The following is a 12,738-nucleotide window of genomic DNA, read 5'->3' on the forward strand; positions in this document are numbered from 1 at the left end:
GGTAAAATAAATAAATAAATAAGCACTGCTGCATTTCCTTTTTGTACAGGGACGAGATTTTCTTTTATTTTTTCACTAAAAATCAAATAAAGTATCACTCTATTTACGCTGTATTTCTAATATTAATCTCTCGCTGCCCCAGTTGTCAAGCCAATATATCTTTGGCACAATGCTACGTACGGTGCAGTCCGATACCACGTTGAGGGGTCAGTGGATTCCCCTTTCCCATGGAAAATGGACCTTCCTACCGGCAAAAACGACACGCTACGTCGCTGGTAGCACCTCGAAATCATTGCGCATTAGCTTAGTTATTGGTGGTGTCTTCTACCTTGAGACTGAAAATGGAAATATAGTGAAACCCTAAGGGTCTGGCCAAAAATGGGGTACGTTGAGCCACTGAGCAAGGCTAGAGCTGACGTCTACGTAGACGTTAGGACACCCTAGGCAACAATGTCTCAAATAAATAGATTATCGCCATGGGAAAAAAACAACAACAGAAAACGAAGGTTGCGAGTTCTGGTTCCGCTACTCAATTTTTCGCCACTTATCTTCCCCATTTTTATTTCAAAGTAAGATCACCCCCTCCAAATACTATTTATAGCATATATATCAGGCAAAACTTTGTATATATTATTTACAATTTTTTTCTGTTATGGCGAAAAAAAAAAGAAAACAGCTTAAACTAGGACATTTGACAGAAACGCTTTCTTCCTCATAACTCTTCGGAGCACATGGAGCGAAAGCTCGCGCTACACAACCAAGGGGTCTTGGGTTCAATCCCCACCCCTGCCCGTTTCAATCTGGATGAGCATCGTACCGGCGTGCGGTCGTGTATGACTATTGCGTGGTGCACGTTAAAGACCCCAGGCTAGCGGTTGTACCGCACCGGCTAAATTGCTCACCTACAGCTGATACACCAGACACCCACTGAGGCAGACTAACTTCCGGCTGTATAAACATACACACACCAATTAATTTCATAACTCTTTCTACCGCTGCGCACGTGGGGCGAAATCCCGCTCTATAGGGCCCAGGGGTGCTGTGTTCAATGCCTGTTCAGTGCCACGGTGTTCAGGGCCCACCCCTGCCCGCTTCAGTTTCGATGTGTATTGTACCGGCGTGAGGTGGGGTATCAGTAATGCGCTATCCATGTTAAGGTCCCCAGGCTAGCAGCCGTACTGCACTGGTTAAAGTTATCTTCTGCAGCGTGAAACTATGTCGTATTACTCAAGAAAATTAAACACACGCTGCCTAGACATTTAATGTATAATTTGTTTTTTGAGTCTTTAATGAAGCGGTAGAAAATGAGAGGGCCAGCTGGGGTAATTGCTTTGTTTACTTGTGCCCATAAACATGAAAGTGGTAAAAAAGGTTTGCAATCTCCTCCGTCTCAGGTTAATTTGCATGTCTGGTTTTAAATTATACGAGTATATGTATTCTTCCCACTTGTAATTTCTTTTCTATATATAGTCTTTATTGTCAACTCTGTGTAGTTTCTCCTAGATCCTCTCTAACCTCATTTCATATTCAGAATGTCCCACACGAAGACTGTAGTTGATCCATACGTTAGATCTTTCCAACTCCAAATTTCGATTTCAAGGAACAAACAAAAACACATAAAGCAAATTCGCGACTTTAAATTTTTTTTTGAAACAGCAAACAAAAGAAAGCATTATTTTGCCTTTTTCAGGGGAGAGGCATCCGGGCTACAGCCGCCTCGATGCATGCCAAGCCGCATTCCCCACCCGAGACCGTAAAACCGAGGCCCTGCGCGGTCTGTGGCGGCGAGATTGCCTCCCGCGCGGGCGGTGACAGCTGCGACTTAAACACTCCGCACGAGTCGAGTGAAAACCTTGTTACGGCGCGCGGCCCTCCAAAGCGGTCCCCCGAAATGAGGCTCGCGACGCCCATGGGAAATCAGCGACTGGAAACTTTGTCAGAGCGCGCGCCGGGGACTCGGCACCGACTCTGCTCTTTCTGGCTCACCCGGCTTGCAGGCGTCCTTGGGATTCTTTAGGTCTTGGGGCCTGCGGTGCGGTCCCCTGGGCACTTCGATGGGCACGACGCGTCGCCGCTTCTTGGGCAATTTAGCCCGCGCCTGAGTGTGCGAATAGAACATGGCGAAGTTGGACACGATCACGGGCACGGGAAGCGCGATGGTGAGCACGCCGGCGAGCGCGCACAGGGCGCCCACGAACATGCCGGCGTACGTCTTGGGCACCATGTCGCCGTAGCCGACGGTGGTCATCGTCACTAGCGCCCACCAGAGGCCGAGCGGTATGCTGTTAAAGTCGTTCTCCGGGTTGGACTGGATGCGCTCGGCGTAGTAGACGAGGCTGGCGAAGATAACGATGCCCAACACGAGAAAGAACACAAGCAGGATGAGCTCCCCGGCACTGGCCTTGAAGGTCTGGATGAGGATTTTGAGTCCCGCCGAGTGGCGCGTAAGTTTGAACAGTCTCATGATGCGGATGATGGAGAAGAACTCGAGGATGTCGGCGTTCTCCAGGTGCGAGGCGAGCTTTTGCAGGGTGAAGTCGATGTAGAAGGAGAGGGTGGCCGTGAAGTCGATGATGTTGACGGCTCCGCGCACGAAGTCCAGCTTGCTGGGGCTAGCCACGAAGCGGATGATGATCTCGAAGGTGAACCAGGCGTTGCAGACGCACTCGATGTAGAAGAAGGCGTCGTGCGGGTTGGTCTGCATCTTGTCCAGGGTCCAGGCCACGGAGCTGTCGGACGTGTGCACGGTGATGTTCTTGATGACCGGCACCCGCATGTTGGGGTGGGTCTTGAGGCAGAAGGACAGAATGGACACGCAGATGAAGAACACGGACATGACGCCGATCACCTTGGCCGCCGTGGACGAGTAGGGCTCGTCGAACAGCGACCATATCTTGGGCTTTACCCGCTGCCAGCAGGACAACGTGCCCGCCAGGTACTCCTCTTCCATGCCGAACTTGCGAGCGATCTCTTCGTCACTTGGCTTGTCTGTGTCTAGGTCGAGCCGATCCAAGACCGCAAGGGTCTCTTGGGTGTCCCTGTGCTGAGTGTAGGTCATCCAGCAACAGGGTTCCACCTGGAAGCAGAAAGATCCAATTTTATTGTCCTTTTTCGCCATTCAACGTAATGCAATAATGTTTGAACTTCTAATTATATAATTAATTATTAATGAATAATTATAAATAAATAAATAATTGATTAATTTATTCGAGTTACCTCGGAGCGCCCGAAGGCATTATTGCGAGGGAGGGCGGAATACATGTTATCAACAGGAATAAATAGAAGGAATTGAGACATAGGCGCGCAAGACACAAAACAATGTCACACGACCGTTGTATATGAGGAATGAACATAAAGACGCCGGGTCAACTAAAGAATAACACCATTTATCATATTATTGAAAAACGCAGTTGTAGACATGAAAATTATTTCTTCAAATACCAAGTTCCAGCCTTTTGTACCATTCGTACGATTTGTTGACTCATACATTTCACAGGAAAGATTAAACGGGCTATAATCAGGTGGTTTATATGGTGCTATTATTTTTCTAAATATAGTTAAACGTGATGCCATTTTCATTGCAAGGTTTTATACGAGGGAACAGGTCGTTGTTTTGAGTCGTCTTATTCCTCTTTCGATGTCTTCTTGTTTTACACTTCGTTAGGTCGCTCTATATATTCAGTAGATATGTGTAACATTTCACGGGCCATTTTCATCACTTTACACGATCTGCAAAGGGGAAACAATAAAAAAATGCAGATTAATTAACCGCACTGTTCGAATTGAATGAAGGTTGCGAAATCGCCAAAAAGACAAAATCTTCGGCGGCGCCGGGATTCGAATACCAACCGGCAATTGGGGGACCCGGAATTGGAATTCCGGCGCCGCAAAAAGTTTTGTCTTTTGTCGGCTTCTTAACCTTCATTCCATTTGATCACGTTCATTTATCTGCATATTTGTTGTTATGTATATTTGATGCACATGTATGATTTCTCTTTCTGGACACATTTAGAAAACAAACTTGCCGAGATAGTTTCTACTTTAGTTTGGAGAACGATTTCGATTAGGACCACTGTCCCTTTTACTAAAGCCGTTCGTCTGTGGAGACGTACATCGTTCAATAGCTACGTGCATGTTTTGCCTGCATTGCACGCCTTTCATGTCATTGATTGATCACGTTCTAGAGGTGCTCAATAATCTTACGTGTTACAAAACAATATAAGTAACCAAAGTGGCCTGTCACGACGAGCTTGACAATAGAGCCATCACACAACCGGAACGAACACATTGTCAACACGTTCTTTTCCGTAAAACAACTTCTCAGACATGCTCCAGGTTCCAACAAAGCCTTGCAATAATGAACCGGGAGGCCACCCCCGCCCCCCATCCCCCCCCCACCGGCAAGAAAAACAAAAACAAGAAGTGTTTTTTGGTTTGTGTGGACGAACTATGCATTAAAGAAAGGTCAAACCCCGTGAGAATGTGAAGCTAGCGATTGGGAAAGAACGCGAAATTTTGAGAACGCTATGTTACCTGGATCAAAAGATAATTGAGAAAGATAAAATTTTCCAATGAGCCAACGTCCACTTAAGCATATTATCGGCAAAACGAGGAATGACGTTGTGGGCGTCTGTATCATTTATATCAGTGTACAAAAACTGGTAAGCACAAAAGAAAACAATATTCTCTTTCTCGCTGAAAAGTGTTTTTCAGCGATATAAAATCCCACAGGCGTCCACAACGTCAGCTCAATTATTTTGACGATACTAGGCTTAGGTGAACGTTGGCTCACACAGAAATTTTGTTTTAGAGCGCAGCTCTTAGGCGCCCGTTACCGGCTTGAGCGGCGTCGCCGTCGCCGTCGGCGTAACCGCGCGGTGCATTATGGGTAAATTCTTCCGAAGGGACCCGAGGTCCTCCCGAAGTAACCCGAGGTCGTCCCGAAGGAACCCGAGGTCCTTCGGGAGGACGTCGGGTCCCTTCGGGAGGACCTCGGGTTTCTTCGGTAGGACCTCGGGAGGACCTAGGGTTTCTTCGGGGGTTACACGCAACAGGTTGCATGCAACCTGTTGCATGCAGCTGGCATGCAACCTGAGCTGCATGCAACCTGTTTCATGCAACTGGCATGCAACGAGTTGTATGCAACCTGTTGCATGCAATCCAGGTTGCATGCAATCTGGTGACGTTATCGGCATCGTCATCGTCATCATTACTGATGACGTCATCAGTGACATCACTGATGACGTCATCGGCATCCGCATCGTCATCGTCATCATCACTGATGACGTCAACAGTGACGTCACTGACGTCACTGATGACGTCATTGGCATCCGCATCGTCATCGTCATCATCACAGATGACCTCATCGGATCGTCATCGTCAAGGCCACGTGACCCCCCGAGATCACGTGACCCCCCGAGGTCACATGACCTCCCCCCCTTCAGTACCCTTCCCTCCTCCTCCTCAAGAGCTGCGCTCTAATTCGGCGTTACAGGGAGTTGTAAACGGCTTTCATTTTTTTCTCAATTATTTTTTGATCCAGGTAACCTCATCTTCTCAAACTCTCGCGTTCTATTCCAACCGCTAGCGTCACATTCTCATGAAGTTTGAGCATTCTACGATGCATATAGCTCTTTTACCCGGGCCGAAAAACACGGTCCTCTTTTCTCGGGAACTCCCTGTACTACGACTTTTACATAGAGCGCTCGTGGGAATAAATGCTTGACAGCGCCCCCCGAAAATCTTTCTTTCCGACGAGAGTGCCTCATCACGATAAAGGCCAGAGGAAAGCGCGTTGTGATTACTTTTCTGTCGGCGGAAAGACACATCCATAAAGTTCACGCGTACCACGCATGCCGAGGTCCTTTGTTCGCGATTTGTCTTCGCTCCTAAGGAGTATTGCGGAATGCAGGCAGTATTGAGCGGTGAATAGCAGGTAAAATTGGGCCTCGAAATGAAGTTCATTCGGACGCGTGTGGCGTAACCCACGACGTGCGGTCGTTCGTTCGAGAGTCCTGAAGCTTTCAGCGGCTGACGGTACATTCTTCAACGGTCGTGCGACGACTGTGACCTAATCGGTTGGGAAATGTTCAGCTGTTAGGAAATAACGTCAAATGCGACCCATTTATCAGGTAATGGTAACAGCTGCTGGCGGTTGCATTTTTTTTTGAGCTCACGTGTAATGACATTTGAGTATTCTCACGTTTTTTTTATTTCGTTTTCAAAATATCACAAATTAGAACGATTTAGTAAAATGAACAATAGGCTTTAAAAATTATTGTGCGCTTGCTTCTATGCAAAATGTGTCAGCCGTGTTCTTTTTTTTTTTTTTGAACTTTCTTTAGAATAACGAGGTTTGAATGGGCAATATTTTCTACAGTAGTGCGGGGAGGGCTGTGCATCATGCCCGGTGTATGGCTCGCTTATGCAAACTATATTGCTTGAGCTGATTGACCATAACGAGCTAATTCTTTATTAATAAGTCGCGCTTGGATTCGCGCCCTAGCAGTGCTAATTGTTGTAAATGTTCATGATCTTTCGCATTACAATACTGCGTTCACCCCTAAGCTGAGGCTGCGTTTGAAGCTACATCCTCGTTGCACCAATCACACGCCTTTTATTCGCCACGTCATCATGCTCCCGCCCATACCGACGCGTAGGGAGCCGGGTCAGGTTATAAGAGAGAGGCGGCTGATCGGTCCGGCGGGCAGTCTCACCTTGGGGGGTGAACGGAGCATAAGCTGTAGGCAGTCATTAAACAAAGTATGACTCTAGCTCTTTTTTTTTTCCAACCGGTTTTGTAGTTAATGAAAAACAATTTGCTCTAGGTTACACGCGGTAACGTTCAGTTGGATTAGGCCAAGCTAACAAAGAAAGTAATAACTATTACTAATATTGTTTACTTACTGAAGTTAAAAGGAGCACAGTTTGTGAACGACGTTATCAACTGATAGGTGCTGACTTACGTTTAAGTAATTTAATTGAGTTTTACTAACGATATGTGCGAAGCAAGAAACTTGAAACAGGTTACTTATATTATATGAAACGAAATATTATCTAAACCCGTAATATTTTTAAATAAGACCGCAGTTCGGACAACTTCAAAAATAGAGAAATGCTAATTTTTGGAAGTATTCTCAAAAACAAGCATGCGTCTGTTGTGCATGGTTAGTCCAATTGCTGCGTTCTACTTTTTCACGCCTTTTTTCTAGGCCTTACACACTGTAACTTTTGTTTTATTATTAAACTTCATAGGTGAAAAAAAAAAATAAAGTAAACAAGAAAGTCCTACAAGCTGGTATCATCCTTTTCGGGTTAGGCAAGAATAAGTATAAGTTCAGGCAAACGAAGGAATTGAAAGAGTTACTAAGGAAATTATCTCCGAGCTTTCGCAGTATTACCCCTTGGAAAAGGGTAATACGGAAAAGAGATGTTTAGACAGACACACGGCAAACGTCCAAAATTCGAGGATATGGCAAATTCGGCGGCCGGGTGTAACATTTTTCGTCCGGTTCCGCTGTTGCTTTCTAACGTGCAATTGTCCCGAGTGACAAGACAACCGAACTCTAACCACATGGTGGACGCACTATTGCAATAATCAATACAGCCAAACGTGACAAAAAAAAAATTGTTGCATTTGTTTGTTGAAAAAGGTCGTGCATGCACGCGAAGAAGCGGATTCGTGTGTTGGCGCGAATAGCTGTCCAAAAGGAGAGGCGGGTCACCTGGTTGGCGTCCAGACCCCAGAACTCAAGTTCTTCTTCGAAGAGAGGCCCGCAGACGTCGGTAGGATAGTGGAGCTTCCCGGTGCGGTAGTAGTTGAGGATCTGTCCGAAGACGCCCGGGTGTCGGTCGAAGAAGTACTCGTTGAGCACCGGGTCGTAGTTGGCCAGGGCCTCGGTGAGCCTGGAAAGGCGCGTGGCGGGGATCTTCTTCAGGGTCGCCTTGTACGTCTCGTGCCGGATGCCGCCCACGTTGAGCACCACCCGGTTCTCGGCGTCCAGGTTCATGGTTCAAGGCCGACGCTACGCCGCCGCTGCCCCAGGGCGCCGGAGTCCGCCGGGTCCCGCCCCGACGCCCATCATGCCTGTCGGGAGACGAGAAACAGCGGACAATAGTAGAGTTACACTGCCAAAGCTATATACGTCTGGGAGAGAAACGGGGTACCGCTCCTCACTTTGCTACCAAGCGAGATTGTGGCGAAGGTTCCTAATCTAACCTAACCTAACCTAACAAACTAACCTAACCTAACCTAACCTAACATAACCTAACCTAACCTAACCTAACCTAACCTAACCTTACCTACCTAACCTACCTTACCTAACCTAACCTAACCTAACCTAGCCTAGCCTAGCCTAGCCTAGTCTAACCTAACCTAACCTAACCTAACCTAACCGGACCTAACGTAACCGGACCTAACTAGCCTAACCTAACACTAACCCAAACTAACTTAACTAACTCTTTCGTGCGCGCTTCGTTTCTAGCGTTTGCACAAAGGCACTCAAAAGAGAGTTTAAGTAGACGACACAGAAGAGTACGGGGTGAAAAAAAGTGCTAAAAAAAGACGACGGAAAAGTTAGAGGACGATGAACATCACAGAGCGCTTTCGTCGTCCTTCAACTTGTCCGACGTCCTGTTAGCCTTTTTATCCGGTACAATGAATCCTCACTAGCCCAAGCACATACCCTTTTACCGTACGCTAGATCTTCGCGTTGCTATCAGACTCATGCCCCCCTTTTCTGACAGTCGCTGATAATTTCTTTATAAACATGTGCCGGTCTTTTGTTTGCATCAAGTTTGTTGAATTTCCAAGTTCGCGTGTCGTGGCTCTTTCTTATGTTTTTTTTTTTAAATCTTAGATGTGCGTGAAGTATTTTCGCGGAAAATATAGTAATAGTTACTTGATTATTGAAAAAGAATAAATAGGAGAGACCAGATTGTATTTTCTGATTACTATTTATATAGAGTATTAATGTATTTCCTGACAATGAGAACCTAATCACTGTAAAAATAACGTTGACTCTTCAGAGGCTATTCCTGCTGAGAGGATTTCTTCCGATTATTGAATTCGGCAGATCTTAAATCGAGAGATTCGATATTTAATTGCGTTTATTTTAGATGAGAAGATGAAAAACCAGCATTTCACGACTAAATTTTCTAATTATTGTTTGTTCATGGATAACCTAAAAAAAAATAATCAGCAATCACTAGCAAACTTCGGACATGAGTTTGTTAAATTTTCCCCAGTAAAACCGTTACTCTGATCTCTTTTTAGAATGAAAAAAAGTTGAAATGAATCTAATTATTTGACCGAAAACTACGAGGCTCGCAAATTCTAAATCAAAAATGCGTTTTCAAGCCAGCTGTTGATCTCTTAATGGTAATCAAAACTTTTCACCTTCTGTCGCGTGTAGCAGCCAATACTCATGACGAAGTATACTTCCTGGCAACGCCACGACAGCTTTCATTTTATGTGTTACCACATAGCGCAGTTTTCTTAGTAATAACTCCGCCATTAGACTGGTCGACGCTGCAAAACGGTGTAGCCACGTGCCAGAAGCGTCAAGTTCATGTTCTTCTACATAGGCGCTTTGGCTGATATACAAGTGCTTAACCTTGTAGCGAGACCTCTCAAAAGGGGACGGCTCTTTGTAACTTTCGTCAAGCAGTTTTTACGAGTATAGTTTATTATAAGCAAAAGCGTGGTTCGCTCTTCTTGTTATCGAGGTAATAAAACGAAGGGGAACAAAAAAAAAAAGAAAATAAAACGCCAGCTTCTTCTGCACTGACCTTGCCTCACCTTTATGGGCTCTCGGTTAAAAATATGAGCGATTGCGGCACCGCTCCACATAGAGCCTCCATAGAGCGACGGTAGGCGAAAATAATCGAACTTCAGGTTAAAAGTTCCACGGGGCACTGAATAGACTTCAAGTTAAAAAGGTGAGACTAACGAGCCGTTTATATAGAGGTCGAACACGGAATTATGGGTACGAACATTAATTTATTTTTAGATCCCCCTTTTTATTTTTGGCCTAGCCTTTTTTTTTTCTTTTTTTCTGGGGAAACCACGAAGTTTCGTGTGATCTGTGATGACGCGAGAATTGTTGCATTATCCCGAGGCAGTCAATGGTGTCGAGTGAGCCCCACTTTTCAGAGCGTCATAAAGGTACTTGTGGGGCACAGGCGAGGTGGAGGTGTCGCAAACTCTCTGCTTCTTAAAGGGGTACTCCACAGGTTTTTTCATTGTCTCCGATTTGCTTGAAATTTTGCTAAACCAACCAACAAACATCGTGAAAATAGTATACCAAATATTAGGTCAAAATATTGTTTTTTCGCGAAGGTATTGAATTTACAGCTTTTGGTCGTCACCGTGTTTTTCAAGCTCGAAGTCTCTACTGGCAACAATGAGAAAGTGACGTCAGTGGAAGGCAGGGGTTCACTCTTTGGGCTGTAGATTTTGTTTTAAACTGATTCGAAGCGGTTTCATAGTGTCAAATGAATGCTTGGGAAGCTCGCTGCAGTACCCGCGCTCCAGCACGGAACAAATGATTGGCATATTCTATTTCTTGGCTGCTTGCTCGACTGGCAAGCCTGCCTGCCACTGACGTCACGGCACTGAAAAGTGCGCGTATATTTGAATGTTGGTTTTTGCATCATTTTCATTTGCCGATTTCGCAATATCTATTATGAATTTCGCGATTCTAAATAGCATACCGGAGAGAGTAAAGGCCGGGGAGTCAGAAAATATAGTTAGTTGAGGTAGCTCAAAAAATCGGTGGAGTACCCCTTTAAGGTTCGTTCACACGCTTGCGACTTCTTAGAACCGAGTGCCTTGAAACATCTTGAAATCTCTTACGACGAGAGGGCACACCGACACCACCTATCGGGTAACAGTGGAACAGTGGGAGGTCCCGTATATTTTCTATTTCTTTCCGTCATCATTCTTTCTTTCTTGGCTCGAGAAACTTTTGTAAATCTTATGAACGAACATTTCTTATAGTAGAACGTATATTTGACCTCGCAAATACCGCCAAGCCCTCGCTCTTGTGAAATGCAGTTGCAGGGTCACCGCATAGATGGCGCCTCAGTCTCGTATACGGAGAGAAACTGAGGGAGAGGAGGAGATGAGAGAGCGCGGGGACGTTCGAGCGCCGATCGTCGACTGAAAGGATTAGCGCAGTGGTTCTCAAATGGGGATCTGCGGACCCTCTGAGGTGCCTGAAGGCCTCCTTAGGGCCCCTGAAGCCTTAGATCAGGTGTCTTCAAACGCTTTGGCCGGAAGGGGGGGGGGGGGGGGAGTTTCGGTGACGTTAAAACGACGCCGAGCTCTGATTGGCTTCGATTAAAGGACAGTGGGTAGACCTCAATGCAAGATGACTTGAGGTCTACCCCCTATTGTTTTAAATCAGCCAATAAAAGCTCGGCGTTCTGACATCATCGCAACCCCTGCGCAAGAAGCAGACGAACTTGCACTCCGCATAGTGGGCGCTTGAACGAAGTGGCCGCTTCCGCGGTATTTAACGGTAGAGCAAAAATTAAGCAAAGAAATGTAAGGTGGACAAATGCATATGCTTTATTTTTAAGTTGAATATATTACTATTTGTGACATTAAAAAAGGATCGTGATCTCAAAAACTCGCCGAACATAAATCAATGAGCATAGGAACTTTGGCACAGTTACACAGGGTTGCGGATCAGATCAGATCACTATGCACAATATACACGAGAACGCAACAGAATTTTTCGCATAGTTACGCAGACACGAAGGATGGGACTACGAGTAGTAATTTTTGGTAATGACAATGTACAATAAATAATATGGCGATAGAACCGGCGTTTTGATGACGTTTTCTAGACATGTGCGAATATCAACTACTTTCTCCAAGTATTTTACTTCTGCCCCATGCCTAAACGAAAACCCACCTGAACCCGTAAGGGTTGTTTCAAGCTTGTCCATATCTAAGCTAATTTTAATTTAGCTATATTTATGGACTGAGACCTCAGAAGGTACCTTGCCTACATGGAAATGGCATGTAAACGATGCACTTGACATAAAATTAAACCCATAGAAATGCCCCGCTATACGTAATGGAGGGAATATAAATCTTCTCGCTATATACAAATATCCTTTATTGGATCTAGAGTTTGAAAAAAATATAAAAAAAGACAATCATGAATGATGAACGTAGGTTGTCAGGACATTTCTGCTGAAGACATACTCTCGCATAATACACGCTGTTTCATTCTTTAAAATTTTACTCTAGTGTAGATTTCAACATTTACGAAGCTTCCGTTTCGTTTTGCATACACCAAGCGGACACGTACACCATCTCGCTTTGATAGTGGGATTTGTGCTCTTCAAAGTGTAGGCCGCGGCGGGTTAGACCCGTTAACGCGCCTCTTACCGAGCACCCGTGCACTGCGGAGAAGCAACACTCGCGGAGTGAGTTTCGCAGGTGTTGCTTTTCTGCAGTGCACGAATGGTCGGTATGAAGCGCGCTCAATGGTGCTAACCCGCCGCGGTGAAACGCTTCGAAAAATACGAACATCAGGGTTCACCTCGAAGCGAACATCGAAAAACATTGTAAGCAGTGAGAGAGTGCAGGCGAGCTGGTAATTAATCGACATCTTGTAAACCCTGAGATGGGGAACGATAAAAAAACGGACGACGGACGTTCGTCCGTTGTTGTGTTCGTCTGTTTTTTATCGTTCCCCATCTCAGGGTTTACAAGATATCGAA

The 12,738-nt window shown here is 45.5% G+C and overlaps 1 protein-coding gene across 3 annotated transcripts in view; it reads right to left on the reverse strand.

Annotated features, from left to right (window-relative positions):
* Window positions 1-12,738, reverse strand: part of LOC8050618 (potassium voltage-gated channel protein Shaw) — a 199,036-nt gene that overhangs the window by 86,965 nt on the left and 99,333 nt on the right. For 2 of the 3 annotated variants that reach the window (XM_042291710.1, XM_042291709.1), the window contains exons 2-3: window positions 7,725-8,086; window positions 1,987-3,076 (exon numbers count right to left, since the gene is read on the reverse strand). In XM_042291710.1, the coding sequence (XP_042147644.1) occupies window positions 1,987-3,076; window positions 7,725-8,009 (1,375 nt within the window). In that variant the 5' untranslated portion in view covers window positions 8,010-8,086. Of the gene's footprint in view, window positions 1-1,986; window positions 3,077-7,724; window positions 8,087-12,738 lie in introns of those variants that run through there. The other variant, XR_003916706.4, reaches the window with a different exon arrangement.

Source organism: Ixodes scapularis, unplaced genomic scaffold (assembly GCF_016920785.2).
Source record: "Ixodes scapularis isolate PalLabHiFi unplaced genomic scaffold, ASM1692078v2 PGA_scaffold2__306_contigs__length_199485367, whole genome shotgun sequence".
NCBI lineage: Eukaryota > Metazoa > Arthropoda > Arachnida > Ixodida > Ixodidae > Ixodes > Ixodes scapularis.